Here is a 12,907-nt window from a genome sequence, read left to right on the forward strand (position 1 = left end):
CAGCTTCCTGCTACCAATACTTGGCGTGCAGCCACAACGCAGTGTGAACGGACGAGGCTGGCCAATCGACAAACTGGAACATGAGCGGCAGGTAAGCACTAGGATCATGCATGCTCGATGCTACTCTTACGCGCAAACCCCTGGTACGTGTCTGGCCTAAAGGGGCGTGTAATGCGAGCAGTAGCCTCATGAGCATGTTCATGCTGTTGGTGTTGTCACAGATCTCGTCGACCTATCGCTTATTCACAGCGGGAACGCGACGGTCCGAGTGTCAGCAAAACCGGCAGCCAAGAAATTTGAAGAGATGATTGAATTAGTTATAGATTATATACCGTATACTGATACCCCAACGCCAAACGTGACGACTCGGAATGACCAATCACCAGATTTGGCAAGTCGGCTCCTTCGCTTTACATTCAAAACTCTCCCTGAATTCACGACTGTTCGCCATGGTGCCAAGAATGCGTGCCCATTTAGGCGCATGAGGATCGGTGTAGATACGATTGATAGCGGTATCTTTTCGTGACTTACCACACCACCAGTTTGAGTAGGTAACAAAGAATAGCTGCTCCTGTGTGAAGTGCTCCAGACCGGGCAGATCCTTGTTGGGGTGCTCATGAGCGCGGCGCTTCCATGCCTGGAATGCGGCCGATAAGCCACCGGCATCTGCGATGTTCTCACCTAAGGTGAGGCGTCCATTGACATGGAGTGGCTTTTCGTCTGATCCTGGAATGCTGAAGTTGGCGTATTGATCAACAAAGCATTGAGCTCGTTCTTTGAAAGCGTCCACGGTAGAGTTGGACCACCAGTCTGTGTAGTTGCCGTTCTGGTCGTAGTGACGTCCGGTGGAGTCAAAGGCATGGCTGAGCTCGTGCCCAGCAACAGAGCCAAACGCACCGTAAGACATATATGCCGGGACATTGACGTCGAAAACGGGGAATTGCATGATGCCAGCGGGAAAAACGATCTCGTTTCCGGGTGGGTTGTAATAAGCGTTCACGGTGGGAACGGTCATTCCCCATGCGTCGCGATCCACCGGTTTGCCCAAAGCAGACCACTCGTCGTTGACAGCAAAGCCGCGCATTGACAGCGCGTTGTAGAAGAACGCATCAGATGACACGTTGACGGAGCCGTAGTACTTGCTGAGACTGGGAGGATCCATGATGTTTGGGCTCTTTGTTGGGTACCCAATCTTTTGAATGATATTGTGGACTTTGTCAATAGCTTGCTTGGTGGTCTGCTTGTCCATCCACTCCGTCGACTTCAGCTTCTTTGCGAACTCAGTCTTGATGTCAGTGATAATGGTGTCGCCAAACTCCTTAGCTTCAGCAGAGAAAGCCTTTTCGACAAAGAAACGACTCAAAATCCAGCCTAAGCCATCGTCGACGTGGCTGACGCATTTGCGCCATCGCTCAGGGGCAGAGTCAGGGTCCTGCATCGGTCAGTATGTCATAGCAGATGAGGAGAATTAGGTCATCCTACCTTTCCGGCAAGGACGTTAACGAATTGTCTGTAAGGTTTTACAGCGTCGGCGTCAATGTATGAAGAAAATGATTGCACAGTCTTCCAGATGAAGTAACTCTGCAAGACATCCTTCTCTGTCTCAGCTAGGATAAGAGACAACGCCTTCATATACTCCGGCGCCATGACAATGACACGCTTGGTCTCAAAGTTTTCAGGTGCAAGACCGTGGAGCAATGCTGTAAGCTCGATCTCCGGAGTTAGTGCAGCGGCCTCGTCTATCAACATCGGGTTGTAATATTTCTGCATGGGGTTTAGTGACTGCCTGACCACACGCCTGTTCTTGATTGACTCACCGTGACATCTTCGCTATCTTCTGTGCTGGGAGACGCAGCGGCGAGCTTCCTCTCAAGATCGATGACCTTTGCAAACGAGTCTTTGTCATGATCAGGATACAAAGCAGACAGAACCTCAACGGCTACTCCGCGGTATTTTTCCACGAGCTTTACGTCTTCGTAACGCTCCTTGGAAGGAAGACCAAAGCTCGATGGCGGCGCAACAGACACGACAACCGTATCGGGATCTCTGTCATCTGCGCCAGTACCTGTGGCAACGAGCGCAGAAACACCGTATTTCGCAAGGAGAAGAACCGCTTCCTTGGTCGAGCCTGAGTCTGCTTTCCCAAGGCTCTCAACGGGGTATGCGGCTTTGATTTCTTCCAGGACTACCAACAACGGCTTAGCACCGATGCTCTTGATCTTGTCTTCATCAAGACAGGCATTGTACGCAGCCTTCATCTTGTTGAAGTTTTGCTCGTCGTCGGATGCCTTCGAGGCACCCAGCTGCTTTGGGGAAAAGTACGAGTGCTGCACGCAATTAGTAGTGATTTGCAGCTTCGCCGGGTTTACATACTTCAGATTCGGTCGGGAAGGGAGCTTCGAGGATGTGACGTAGCAACAGCTCGGAGTTCTCGTTCATGATTGTCCCCGTGAATGCATCGCCTTGGTCGGAACGAAGGTCGTGCCTATCTCTCCATCCGCCACACACAAGTTCCTCGAAGTTGTTGCATGGGTCGAGCTCTTTGTAGTTGGGGGATAGATTGTACAGAATCTCCGAGGCTGCGTGCACACAGGCGGGTGTGAGACACATCTTGGACTTATGCACGTGCTTTTGAACTGGGTGAAGTCAGTCATGGCTGTCAAACAACTCCGTGACAAGTTGAGGCTTGCCTTCTGGAACACCGTAGTAAACAAGCCCCGTAAGGGCAGCGAGTCCGAACATCCTCAGCGCCGCTCTGCCAGAGGAGCAGCGTGGTGCACGCGTGCTTCTCTCCGCCCTCGCTGGGGCATAGGTACGCGGGACGAGGGGCGCTTTTTCCGACATGATTAACGGCTCAAGCAGATGGATTTCGACGACAAAGTGATGAAGGGTGCCAGCCAACTAGCATCAGGATGATGAGAGATGGATGTTATGGGGAGGTTGGTCTGACGCGCGTGGTCAATGACGCGAATATGGGGTGCAGCGCGGGCGGGCCGAATGTGGGGCGAACTAGATTTCAAAGTGATTAGCGTCTCGTCCGTCCGCCTCATCCTCCGTCGGCTCACCAACCCGTCAATACAGCAATCTTCCTCTTCAGATCATAGTTTCTTCGACTACATTTACGTGGCTCTACCTCATGTCGTTTTCCCCTTGTGCACTAGATATACAGAAAAAAAGGATTTGCTTGTATCAACCGCACTTGGACACTCGAACGGGACAGATAACAGCGGTGAACAACCCCCTGCGTCGATAAGGTCACAGCACAGGGCGCCTTTTGTCACTTCTTAGCTTCCGATCTACGTTAGCTGTAAACGAGAAGAGAAGAAGAAGGGTATTCGTGACTTTGATCAATATACAAAATGGGACGTGGTCATCACCAAAGTTCTTCATATGCCATGAAATTCTTGAATGTATGGGGTAGTTCGCGATACTCAAACGGGCTATCGAATACACAAGTAAGTGGTTGTTCTCACTACCTAACTTGCTTATAGCTGATACCCCATCTACAAACCACTGAACATGATATCCCAATCACGGGTCATTCTTCAGACCAACTACTCTCCAGACGGACCAGTCAGCTTCGTGCCCACCTTCACCGGCGAGCCAAAGTTCGGGCTTCCATCCGAGTTCCAGTTGACCTTCTGCACCATCGTGTACCTACTTCCGTCACATGCACCAGCGCTATTAGCTGTCGCATGGTACACGTTCCAGATCTCAGTACCATCTGGACTGTTGAAGAACGCATTATGACCTGCGCCATAGTTCCCATTTGCGCTCGTCAAGAAAGGTCCTGTCTTCTTCCAGCTCGCCGACAAGCTGGGATCGCCACTTCCGTTCCATGTCAGGAGACCGAGGCTGTAGTCGGGCGTCCAGCAGTAGCTAGCGGAGTATGCGATGAATGTCTTACCACCATGGTACAAGGCAACTGGGCCCTCCATGACGGGGCTGCCATGCGTCTCCCAGGCTGCAGCGGGCGTGGAAAGGACTTTCGTGGTACCGATTTTGCCGGGCGATGACAGCGAGGCGATGCAGATTGACTGCAGGTCGCCGGCCATGCACGACCAAGTGAGGAAGTTGCCCCAGGTATTGAAGCGTACAATGGAGCCGTCGATTCCCCATGCAGAGGTCATTTGAGCGAGGTAAGAGTAGGAGTCGAAGGGAGTGGCACCACCTGTAGACACGTCAGTGTTTTCCAACCTCAGCTGAATCAGTGAACTTACCCTTGACGACATGGACGCGTTGCAAGTCTAGGTTGGCACTGCTACCAGCAGTGTAATAGATGTACCAAGCTCCATCAAGGTAATGTAGTTCAGGCTTTGAAAGATAGTTAGCATCTGCATCTCACCAATCTCATCAGGTCTCTCCGGTACTTACGGCCCACATGTTGCAGCACCGGTTCGAGTTTGTGTCCGTCCAAACCGTCTTCGTCTCGCCCGTCTTCAAGCCTTCTATCGTCGTCGCCCTGGTAATCTTCAGGTTTGTCCAGGTTGTCGTCATCAAATAGTAGTAACCACCCGACACCACGATCTGCGGGTCAGAGCCATCGGTCGTCCTCAGCGGATTCGTAAATGTAGCAGCGCTGACGAGAGAAGAGAGTGCGAGCACACAGGCTCCGAGATTCTGGAGGAACCTCATGTTGAAAATGAGAGTTATGAGAAGAGATATGTGACTATTGGCTACATCGATAACAGCTCTTATAGTAACAGCGACGGGAAATGAACGCGGAACAGCTCTATGAATACTGCCATTCCCATATGGCCATGGTTGCCATTCCACGAATAACGAGCGTGCACTATTGTTTACCAAGACATGTAGATTGAGAATTCCAGGTTTAGTCAGATAGTGTGTTTAGGGGCGAAGATTTCAAGCCACAACCCGTTTCACTTTGATCTACATAGCCCGGCTCTGATTGGTGGAAGGCAGGACCATCTCTCCGCATGTGGAAAATCTCCGCCCCGCATTTGCCAAGACAACGCCCAGGCGCACGTGGAAGGTTTTAACCCATGTGGTAATCAATAGATAGCCAGTCAGTGCGTCATGTTTTGTATTCATCATCTAGAATCGGCCCATTGAGACCAAGCGTTTTCGAACACTTGCCTCCTCCCCTGCATGGTTTAGATAGGGGATTATAGCTTCTTTGTCGCTATTAATATGATGGTTCGATACTTTTGTCTTGTTCATCCAAACATGCAAATGTCAAACTCTGTCCTCTGCCTCTACAGCCATATTGTAATTGACCGTTGTATTGACCTCCTCGACACGCTACGTTACCTCCGACGCAAACTGTTATGTGACTAACAGAACAGGGACTAATATAGTATACATTAATCAGTTCTGTAGGCGAAAGTAGAAAATTTGATTCTGTAGGAGATACTAAGAAACTCACAGCGCTTAAGTATAATAACAAACACTAAATACCGGACGATGAACACTACAAACACTGAACACAATGTACCTCACATGTAAACAAAGAGAGTAAATCTAGTAGAGTTCAAAGTATCATTTTCGACAACACTTACGATAAAGTTTATAATAAAGCTTACCACTATGGCTACCGAACTCACAGCCAAGCTGTCGACCAAGATCCTAGTTGAGTTTACAATTGTGCCCCGCTATACACCAATTTTAGTCATGTATAAAAAAAAGATACTAAGGAATCTTTAGTCCGGTACAATACATGGGGAGTCTATTGTAGGACTCTTTCCACATGCGCTTCTAGTTCGCTCGGTGCAACAAATTGGCAACAGTTGTCTGCAAATCTGGTCTACTCCTGCGCGACAATGTTTAAACTCTGTTTATCCCACCGCCGGGGTAAGACGCCCGTGAAATTCGGGCTGTCTATTGACCCTTCAGAGCTCGTCAGCGGGTTGGCGTTTAGCCCGCCTCACGAACTGTTGGTGAGATGCTGCGATATAACCCATTTCCATTGGCCGAACTCCACGGGCGTCTTACCCCGGCGGTGGGATAGTAGCGTTCTAGTCGATGGAGATAACAACCACTACTCCGAACGCGCATCTCCAACCGTGTAAGCCTCGGCATACACAGGAAATAGGCGCTAACGGAGGGGCAGTGAATCGTGACAGCCAACACCAGTATAAGTACTTGACTAACTGCCAGAAGAAAATTATTAAAGCTCTCAACTACTTGGAGAACGCTCATATATAAATAAACAACTCTACTTGAAGCGTCTTGAAACCATGACTCTAGACTTCTCGCACTACGGCGGTCCCTCGGAGGAATGGCTAGCCCTTGCAAAGACACTCCCCCCGATGGCGTGGGACCCGACTCTAGACCCTAAGATCCTCAGAGATTCCGTGAACGCCGAAAGAGATGCCAGAACGGCTTCAGTGATGAAAGACTTGCTGCCGCACGTTCAAATGACCGACTATACCATTCCGACACGCGATGGTTCGACAATCGAAGCTCGAAGCTATCGCTCTGTCAAGAAAGATGGTGCTGAGAAACTGCCTGTGTACCTCTACTTCCACGGCGGAGGATTCATTTTCGGATCCCTGGCTAGCGAAGACTTCACTTGCGCGCAGACGGCAATCAAGACTGGCGTTGTGGTGTTCAACGTGAACTATCGCCACACGCCCGAGCATACGTTCCCCACTGCGTGGTACGACTCGCAAGACGCCTTTGCTTGGCTACACAAGAATATCGACACCATCGGTGGCGACTCTTCCAAGGTCGTGGTGGGCGGCGTTTCTGCCGGCGGTCAACTATCCGCATCTCTCGTCCTGGAAAAGCACCTTGGCAAGAGCGAAGTTATGAAGGGTCTTCCAGACCTCGCCGGTCAGATTCTTATCATCCCATGCCTCGCCAGTCTCGAAACCTACGATGAAGGCCCTGGTAAGAAGCTCAAGGTGTCTTCGTACGTCGAGAATGAGAATGCCCCAGTCTTGGGAAAGAAGACTGTTGAGTTCTTCAGTGCGCTGCTCAAAGCACCTAAGCCGGAACTCAAAGACACGAAGCTCAACATCGTGAACTATACGGCGGATGAGGTGAGAGGCCTTCCGCCCACAGTATTCGGCATCGCTGGTTTGGATCCCCTGCGAGATGAAGCGTTGCTGTACGCCAAATTACTTGCGGAGACGAATGTTCCGACGGAGATCACAGTGTTCAAGGGTGTGCCACATGGACATAGGAGGTATGGCAAGGCACTGAAGGCTTCCGACCACTGGGATGAGTGTGTCGACGAGGGAATATCATGGGTGTTATCGAAGCCGGCGTCCACAGGAAAGTTCACTGTAAAGGTACCTTAGTCATGAGAATGCACAATGAGGACACACGCCGATATGGTGTATAGACAAACAAATCTATTGAACTGTGACTGTGGTTCGAACTCGCCAACAATACCGTCGTAGGTGGCATTGCGTGTGACACTCTCGGTGGACCAAAGTATCGGGGTCTTAAGCAACCTTCCTCTCAGCATAATCACGACCAAGAATTACAATATTAATGGCTACAAACGATTCGACTGATGAGCCAAACTGCAATATGTAATGGCTATGAGGTTCGAATATTTTGTTATATTATGCAGACCGAGACCTGCAAGCAAAGTTAGCCAATCACAGGACGACGCTAAAATCAAGTGCATGCAATGCCCTCCTGTTCTTCAGCCTGCACGGCTCTAACTCTTCACAGGACTTATTATCATTTGCAATGCGACTCCTATACATTCAAAGAGGCACCGACGGCGACCAGCATCTAAACCTCTCGCTATGTGAATTTCTTGGCGAGGACGTGCCGCCCTATATGATCCTCTCACATCGATGGCGTGAAGACGAGGTTCTGTTCGCAGATATGATGGTTCCGGATCACACCAACGCTCAAGCGAAGAAAGGATACGTAAAGCTGGAATCGAGTTGCAGGCTCGCACTTCAAATGAATCTACAATATGCCTGGATGGACACATGCTGCATCGACAAAACGTCAAGCGCAGAGCTTTCGGAAGCCATCAATTCTATGTACAGCTACTATGCGTCATCCAAAATATGCCTTGCATATTTAGACGATGTAGACGACCATCCCCAAGGGAAGTTCTTCTTGAACGACGCGATCTGGTTCACAAGGGGCTGGACCTTACAGGAATTGATTGCGCCGTCCGAGCTGATCTTTTATTCTCGTGGGTGGCTGCTTCTTGGTAGTAAACGATCTTTGAGTCACCAGACATCAATCGCGTCCGGTATTGCAGAATCAGTTTTGCAAGATGTCAGTCATCTCCAGAATACATGTGTGTCTGCGAAGATGTCCTGGGCAGCAAAACGCACAACAACACGGGCTGAAGACGAGGCTTACTCGTTGATGGGGTTGTTCGGCGTGAACATGGCCACTCTCTACGGCGAAGGGCGCCAGAACGCCTTCCGAAGACTGCAACTTGAGATCCTCCGAACAACAACAGATCACACCCTTTTCGCTTGGAATTCTGACACCGCTAATGGTGACATGTTGGCGCCCAGAGTGTCACATTTCCTTGGGGGTGCCGATTACTATCCACGCGAGTACGATGTCGATGAATTCGCTAGCGCTGATATGAGCCGACACAAACCTGACTTTAGCATGACTAACGCAGGCTTACATATCTCCTTATCCATGTCTCAGGTGCGTTTATCCGGAAATACCTATTTCGCCGTTCTCGCTATTCATGCGCGAGGGGAGAGCAGAAAGGTAGCGATATTTCTGGAAGAGCAAAGGTCGACTAAATTCCCCAAGTTCCATCGAGTGGCAGTTGACGGCTGCACTTTGTTTCGATTCCAATCATCCCGTGGACGCAATTCGCAGCGGACGTCGTTGGTATTCAGGACCTTGTGGATTTCAGGCGAAGGTTTCGACAGTACACGACGCAACAAGACACGACGTGACAATACACGGCGTGACAATACACGACACGACGATCCACACCTGTCTACCTCAAGCCCATTGAATTTGAACTCTGGACAAATTCGCTACTAGCGTTTCGATACCTCCCCTGCAAAAAGGATTCTGCGGGATTTCTTTGATGTAATTCAGTAGACGCGACGGAATGTGCTTCAACCTGCATTCGGGAATTCCCTTGCAAGGCCACATGACTAGCTCATTGGATGCCGGAGACCCCACTAGTCATGCTTTGATTTTGGAAGGAAAGCGACATATGGGGGTGGTATTTGGGAAGGTGCACCAAAAGTGCGGTTCTTCAGTGAAACATTTTTGTGGGAGGGGATGAAGGGCCACAAATATACTCTGGCTATGAATTTGTGCCAGTTCCACTGTTTCGATATTCCTATGGGATCGTTCTGGAGTCCCAAGAGGCAGTTGAACGGAGCTTGGCTGAGCTGCCACCTCGCTCGCTTTGTGTTGCGCATGCGACATCCAGCCGATGTGATACAGGAGCTGCAAAGATATGCGGCTGCACTTATAGCGGCCAATGATGTGACATGAAAGATCTGTGGCGGACGCGCAACTACCAAGTCCGGACTGTGGATTGGACGCCATGTGAGTCTTGGAGGACGTGTGTTCTGCATACAAGCGCTCACCTCGCCGATTATTAGCTGAGGCCAAGGGAAGCAGAGACGATGGCGAGATGATTTAGCCCGACAAACCCGTATGTAATCAAGCGTCGAACTTCCAGATGACGAATACCATGTTGTCTCTGCGGAGGAAAGACAAACATACAACATCTGGCGTTTATGACAAGCAAAGACATCGTTGGTTCCCTATAAGATTCCTTGCAGTAGGAGGACCAGGTTGGGTTGAGGTTTGAGCAAATTGATGTTGCGATTTGACGTGGACTTGGATTAACGCGACACTTTCGTGTTTAGCCTATTCCGCTTACAGATTAGCATTAGACCCACTCCTTGCTGTGATCAAAGATGGGTTGACGCCTCAACACTACACAGCTCTGCTTCGGATTGCAAGGAGCCATCCAGCTGAAGAGATGGTCTCGGTGATCAGACACGATCGTCTTTCCAATCACACTATGGCGACCGCATGATGCAATTTTACCCCGCAATGCCATCAGTTCAGCATGCGAGCCGATGGAGAATTGACAGAATACTCAAATAGACAGGGCATACCTACCGGGATGATCGGATATTCGTCTTGAGATCTATCATCTTGGCCAACACTCACAATGCCTGCTAACGGAGAGCGAAATCTCGAACAGGGTAACAAGACGTATGCTGCATCCTTCACACAGGGCGATCTAGCTCTTCCGCCTAGTCAAAATTACACCATTGGTGTGTATAATCTGCGTCTCTACACCAATATTGAGATGCTAACATATTGCTGTGTAGTGACTTGTATGGACGCGCGCATCGACCCAACTTCAGCTTTCGGCATCCCTCTCGGCGCCGCCCATGTAATTCGCAACGCCGGAGCTTCTGCTCGCGACGCTTTCCGCTCAATCGTCATCTCGCAACAGCTTCTCGGAACCACCGAAGTGTTAGTCGTCAAACATACGGGCTGTGGCATGCTCACTTTCGACAACGAGACCGCAAAAGGACTCGTTAAGAAGAACAAGGGCGACGCTGCAGCGAAAGAAGTTGAAAATATCGATTTTCTTACGTTTTCAGATCTTGAGGGGGAAGTCAAGAAGGACGTGCAGTGGCTGCAGGGCAGGGCGGTCGAGAAAGATATCCAATTTACAGGTTGGGTGTACGAGGTGGAGACTGGCATAGCGAGGAAGGTTGTGTAGAGATAGTCCTCATCTCAGAGTTTGTTGATAACGTTATGTATTCTGAAGACCACTCTGGAAAATGAATGTCGTTCTCATCACATGCATGACTAATCGCTGTCTGCCTAACGCTAGCCGCCACCTCAACGTTTAACTGAGTTCGTGGACTCCACCAACATCATTACCGTTTTGTCAATTCACACACGAAAGCGCAATGCCAGATCTGCATGACCTGCCCGACGAGCTGTTACTCGAGATATTCAGCAGTCTTGAGTGCATCCGCTCCTACGAGCCACAGTACACAGCCTTCACAAACAAGGAGAAGGAGCGAACGAGACAACGCGAAAACAAAGTCCGCCAACTGACACTGTATTCGCTCTGTTTGACCTCTCGTCGTTTCAGAGTGATCGCAACGCCAATTCTCTACACCTCATGCACGAGCACGGCGACCTGGCATAGTTCCAAGTCTCTTGCTTCTTTCCACAAAACGATCAGCGCTCCAGGCACTGGTTATGGCCTTACCACACCTCTCGCGAATTGCTTGCGATATGTCGAGAACCGATTTTCCGATCATCTAGGCAACAGCCTTGAACATGACTCTGGCACAGTAGACGCCACAGACATGCTCGGGCAACACTTTTTCCTTCTCTCAGACATCATCACCAAGGCGCCGAACCTCCAACATATTTCCGTGGTGAACATCGAATCCGGAGATATGCCCTTCTGGCGTCACCTCATTCCTCTGGAAGCCGATGCAAATACGGCTCTAGCAACTACAAAGATCGCCAGTCACGGCTTCCCCAAGCTACGAACTTTGTGCATCCAGATTCATTCTTTAGACACCTTCGGTAAATTAGCTGAGGATGCTGTCTGGTTCCAGCATATTTGCACCGCTTTGGCGACTGTACCCTCACTTTCCGAATTGCGGGCTTCTGATATATCAACACATGACATGCTGACCGTCCCATCAAGCGGATATCAAAATCTACAGCGCCTCGAGCTTACAATGTGTTGTTTAAATATGCAAGAGGTGGGTACTCTTCTTCATGCCTGCTTGGATCTCCGACACTTTAGTTGTATCTGGAGTGCTTGTTATGTGGGTGAAGCAGCATTTGCCGACCTACGCTCTGGTCTATTGCAACATGAAAAGAGCTTGAGAACTCTTGTCCTCGACATGCGAGAGATGATTTTCGATTTCGTGTCTAGCATATATCCACAACCACTCGGCTCACTACATTCCCTCGTGGCATTGGAAACTCTGGTCATCTGCGAATGCAGTCTCTTGGAACCGGATTCTTGGCTTTTTACATTTCTCGGACAGAAATCCGAAAGGCGTGTAGCGGAACTCTTACCTGAAAACATCGAAGACCTGACGGTGCTCCTTCGAAACGATGGTCACTCAGACGTTAACCCCCTCGATGAAGCTCCTGTATTATGGCATCTCATCGAAGACTGCAATGTGCTTCTGCCAAAGTTGAGGAACGTAAACCTAGAAATGGATCACACATTGAGTACGGATAGACTGCAAGCTGCTTTCAACGATGCCAACATTGAATTTAACCACAAGGTCGTCCGACGACCGTGACATCTGTCCTCCTGTTCCCAAGAGGTTTTGTTCAGGTTCAGGATACCAGGACAAACTACTAGGCATCATCAGCCTTCCCAACGATGATTGTTAGGTAGTTCGATACGTCCCATTTCAACATGAAGGTCGAGGCTCCGCCTTGAGACAGCACTGTTGTGTGAAGTGCTGCATGGAGAAATATCTATTGCAAGCAACAATTCATTCCCAAACGACCCACAACTACTTCCGGAAATACGCTTAGAAGGTCTGTATTATAACACATACTTTCAACACAAACTCACTCACCTGTCTCATACACTCACCGCTTCTACTATACTCTTCGCACTGAGCTGTGACGGTCTGTCTTTCTATTACCTTAGTTCGAGCTCTCGTTCTTACCGCGCCTACTTCTCTCGTCTAAATTAATTTTATGTATTACCTTTGTACTCATTTCCACAATTACGTTTGACTACAAAAGCAACTCCTCCGATATCTCCCTTCAACTACCTATTCCCGCGGCTTGGTTCTCGGATCAACATCTCAGCAACATATATTAAGGTCAAGAATATTATCTTTTCTTTTCTTTTTCGCATGCCTCTGGTTGCTGGCCCTTTCCACCAATCGCCAGCCGTCTGCAACAAAGCTCGAAACTCTGTCTGAGCTACGAACGCTTTACTCACTCATTGACG

At 49.5% G+C, this 12,907-nt stretch overlaps 7 protein-coding genes across 7 annotated transcripts; 4 read left to right on the forward strand and 3 right to left on the reverse strand.

The window, feature by feature from the left end:
* Positions 1 to 373: 373 nt before the first annotated feature.
* P153DRAFT_318821 (peptidase family M13) lies at positions 374 to 2,933 on the reverse strand. Its single transcript, XM_033665067.1, has 5 exons — positions 2,691 to 2,933; positions 2,374 to 2,636; positions 1,818 to 2,327; positions 1,483 to 1,764; positions 374 to 1,432 (listed from the first exon to the last, which is right to left on the reverse strand). Exons 1-5 carry the CDS (start codon positions 2,842 to 2,844, stop codon positions 380 to 382), a joined length of 2,262 nt encoding a protein of 753 aa, XP_033523080.1. The 5' UTR covers positions 2,845 to 2,933; the 3' UTR covers positions 374 to 379.
* Positions 2,934 to 3,464: 531 nt separating this feature from the next.
* P153DRAFT_342708 (glycoside hydrolase family 43 protein) lies at positions 3,465 to 4,853 on the reverse strand. The gene is made up of 3 exons (XM_033665975.1): positions 4,375 to 4,853; positions 4,221 to 4,314; positions 3,465 to 4,171 (listed from the first exon to the last, which is right to left on the reverse strand). The coding sequence occupies exons 1-3, from the start codon at positions 4,633 to 4,635 to the stop codon at positions 3,555 to 3,557; spliced, it is 972 nt and encodes a 323-aa protein (XP_033523081.1). The 5' UTR covers positions 4,636 to 4,853; the 3' UTR covers positions 3,465 to 3,554.
* Positions 4,854 to 6,113: 1,260 nt separating this feature from the next.
* P153DRAFT_367782 (alpha/beta-hydrolase) lies at positions 6,114 to 7,312 on the forward strand. Its single transcript, XM_033668359.1, has one exon. It carries the CDS (start codon positions 6,198 to 6,200, stop codon positions 7,263 to 7,265), a length of 1,068 nt encoding a protein of 355 aa, XP_033523082.1. The 5' UTR covers positions 6,114 to 6,197; the 3' UTR covers positions 7,266 to 7,312.
* A 353-nt stretch (positions 7,313 to 7,665) lies between these two features.
* Positions 7,666 to 8,424, forward strand: P153DRAFT_293234 (uncharacterized protein; the record flags this gene model as incomplete). Its single annotated transcript, XM_033663884.1, has 1 exon — positions 7,666 to 8,424. A coding segment is annotated over one exon (759 nt), but the record flags the coding sequence as incomplete, so codon positions are not given.
* A 602-nt stretch (positions 8,425 to 9,026) lies between these two features.
* On the reverse strand, positions 9,027 to 9,885 carry P153DRAFT_42800 (uncharacterized protein). The gene has a single exon (XM_033672697.1). The coding sequence runs from the start codon at positions 9,657 to 9,659 to the stop codon at positions 9,099 to 9,101; it is 561 nt and encodes a 186-aa protein (XP_033523084.1). The 5' UTR covers positions 9,660 to 9,885; the 3' UTR covers positions 9,027 to 9,098.
* Positions 9,886 to 10,275: 390 nt separating this feature from the next.
* On the forward strand, positions 10,276 to 10,705 carry P153DRAFT_367784 (carbonic anhydrase). Its single transcript, XM_033668360.1, has one exon. The coding sequence runs from the start codon at positions 10,283 to 10,285 to the stop codon at positions 10,673 to 10,675; it is 393 nt and encodes a 130-aa protein (XP_033523085.1). The 5' UTR covers positions 10,276 to 10,282; the 3' UTR covers positions 10,676 to 10,705.
* Positions 10,706 to 10,877: 172 nt separating this feature from the next.
* P153DRAFT_263017 (uncharacterized protein) lies at positions 10,878 to 12,212 on the forward strand (the record flags this gene model as incomplete). The annotated part of the gene is made up of 1 exon (XM_033662844.1): positions 10,878 to 12,212. A coding segment is annotated over one exon (1,335 nt), but the record flags the coding sequence as incomplete, so codon positions are not given.
* Between the last annotated feature and the right edge of the window lie 695 nt (positions 12,213 to 12,907).

Source organism: Dothidotthia symphoricarpi (genome assembly GCF_010015815.1).
Source record: "Dothidotthia symphoricarpi CBS 119687 unplaced genomic scaffold P153scaffold_12, whole genome shotgun sequence".
NCBI classification, from domain to species: domain Eukaryota; kingdom Fungi; phylum Ascomycota; class Dothideomycetes; order Pleosporales; family Dothidotthiaceae; genus Dothidotthia; species Dothidotthia symphoricarpi.

What these genes read in the sequence shown, in the direction of transcription:
- P153DRAFT_42800 (XM_033672697.1), bottom strand. Translation starts at nt 9,659, where the DNA reads ATGTTGTATGTTTGTCTTTCCTCCGCAGAGACAACATGGTATTCGTCA.
- P153DRAFT_367784 (XM_033668360.1), top strand. Translation starts at nt 10,283, where the DNA reads ATGGACGCGCGCATCGACCCAACTTCAGCTTTCGGCATCCCTCTCGGC.
- P153DRAFT_367782 (XM_033668359.1), top strand. Translation starts at nt 6,198, where the DNA reads ATGACTCTAGACTTCTCGCACTACGGCGGTCCCTCGGAGGAATGGCTA.
- P153DRAFT_342708 (XM_033665975.1), bottom strand. Translation starts at nt 4,635, where the DNA reads ATGAGGTTCCTCCAGAATCTCGGAGCCTGTGTGCTCGCACTCTCTTCT. An exon ending in GGTGCTGCAACATGTGGGCC is followed by an intron (nt 4,315 to 4,374) that starts GTAAGTACCGGA and finishes TATCTTTCAAAG; the next exon opens with CCTGAACTACATTACCTTGA. An exon ending in ACGCGTCCATGTCGTCAAGG is followed by an intron (nt 4,172 to 4,220) that starts GTAAGTTCACTG and finishes ACGTGTCTACAG; the next exon opens with GTGGTGCCACTCCCTTCGAC.
- P153DRAFT_318821 (XM_033665067.1), bottom strand. Translation starts at nt 2,844, where the DNA reads ATGTCGGAAAAAGCGCCCCTCGTCCCGCGTACCTATGCCCCAGCGAGG. An exon ending in TTACTACGGTGTTCCAGAAG is followed by an intron (nt 2,637 to 2,690) that starts GCAAGCCTCAAC and finishes GACTTCACCCAG; the next exon opens with TTCAAAAGCACGTGCATAAG. An exon ending in CCTTCCCGACCGAATCTGAA is followed by an intron (nt 2,328 to 2,373) that starts GTATGTAAACCC and finishes AATTGCGTGCAG; the next exon opens with CACTCGTACTTTTCCCCAAA.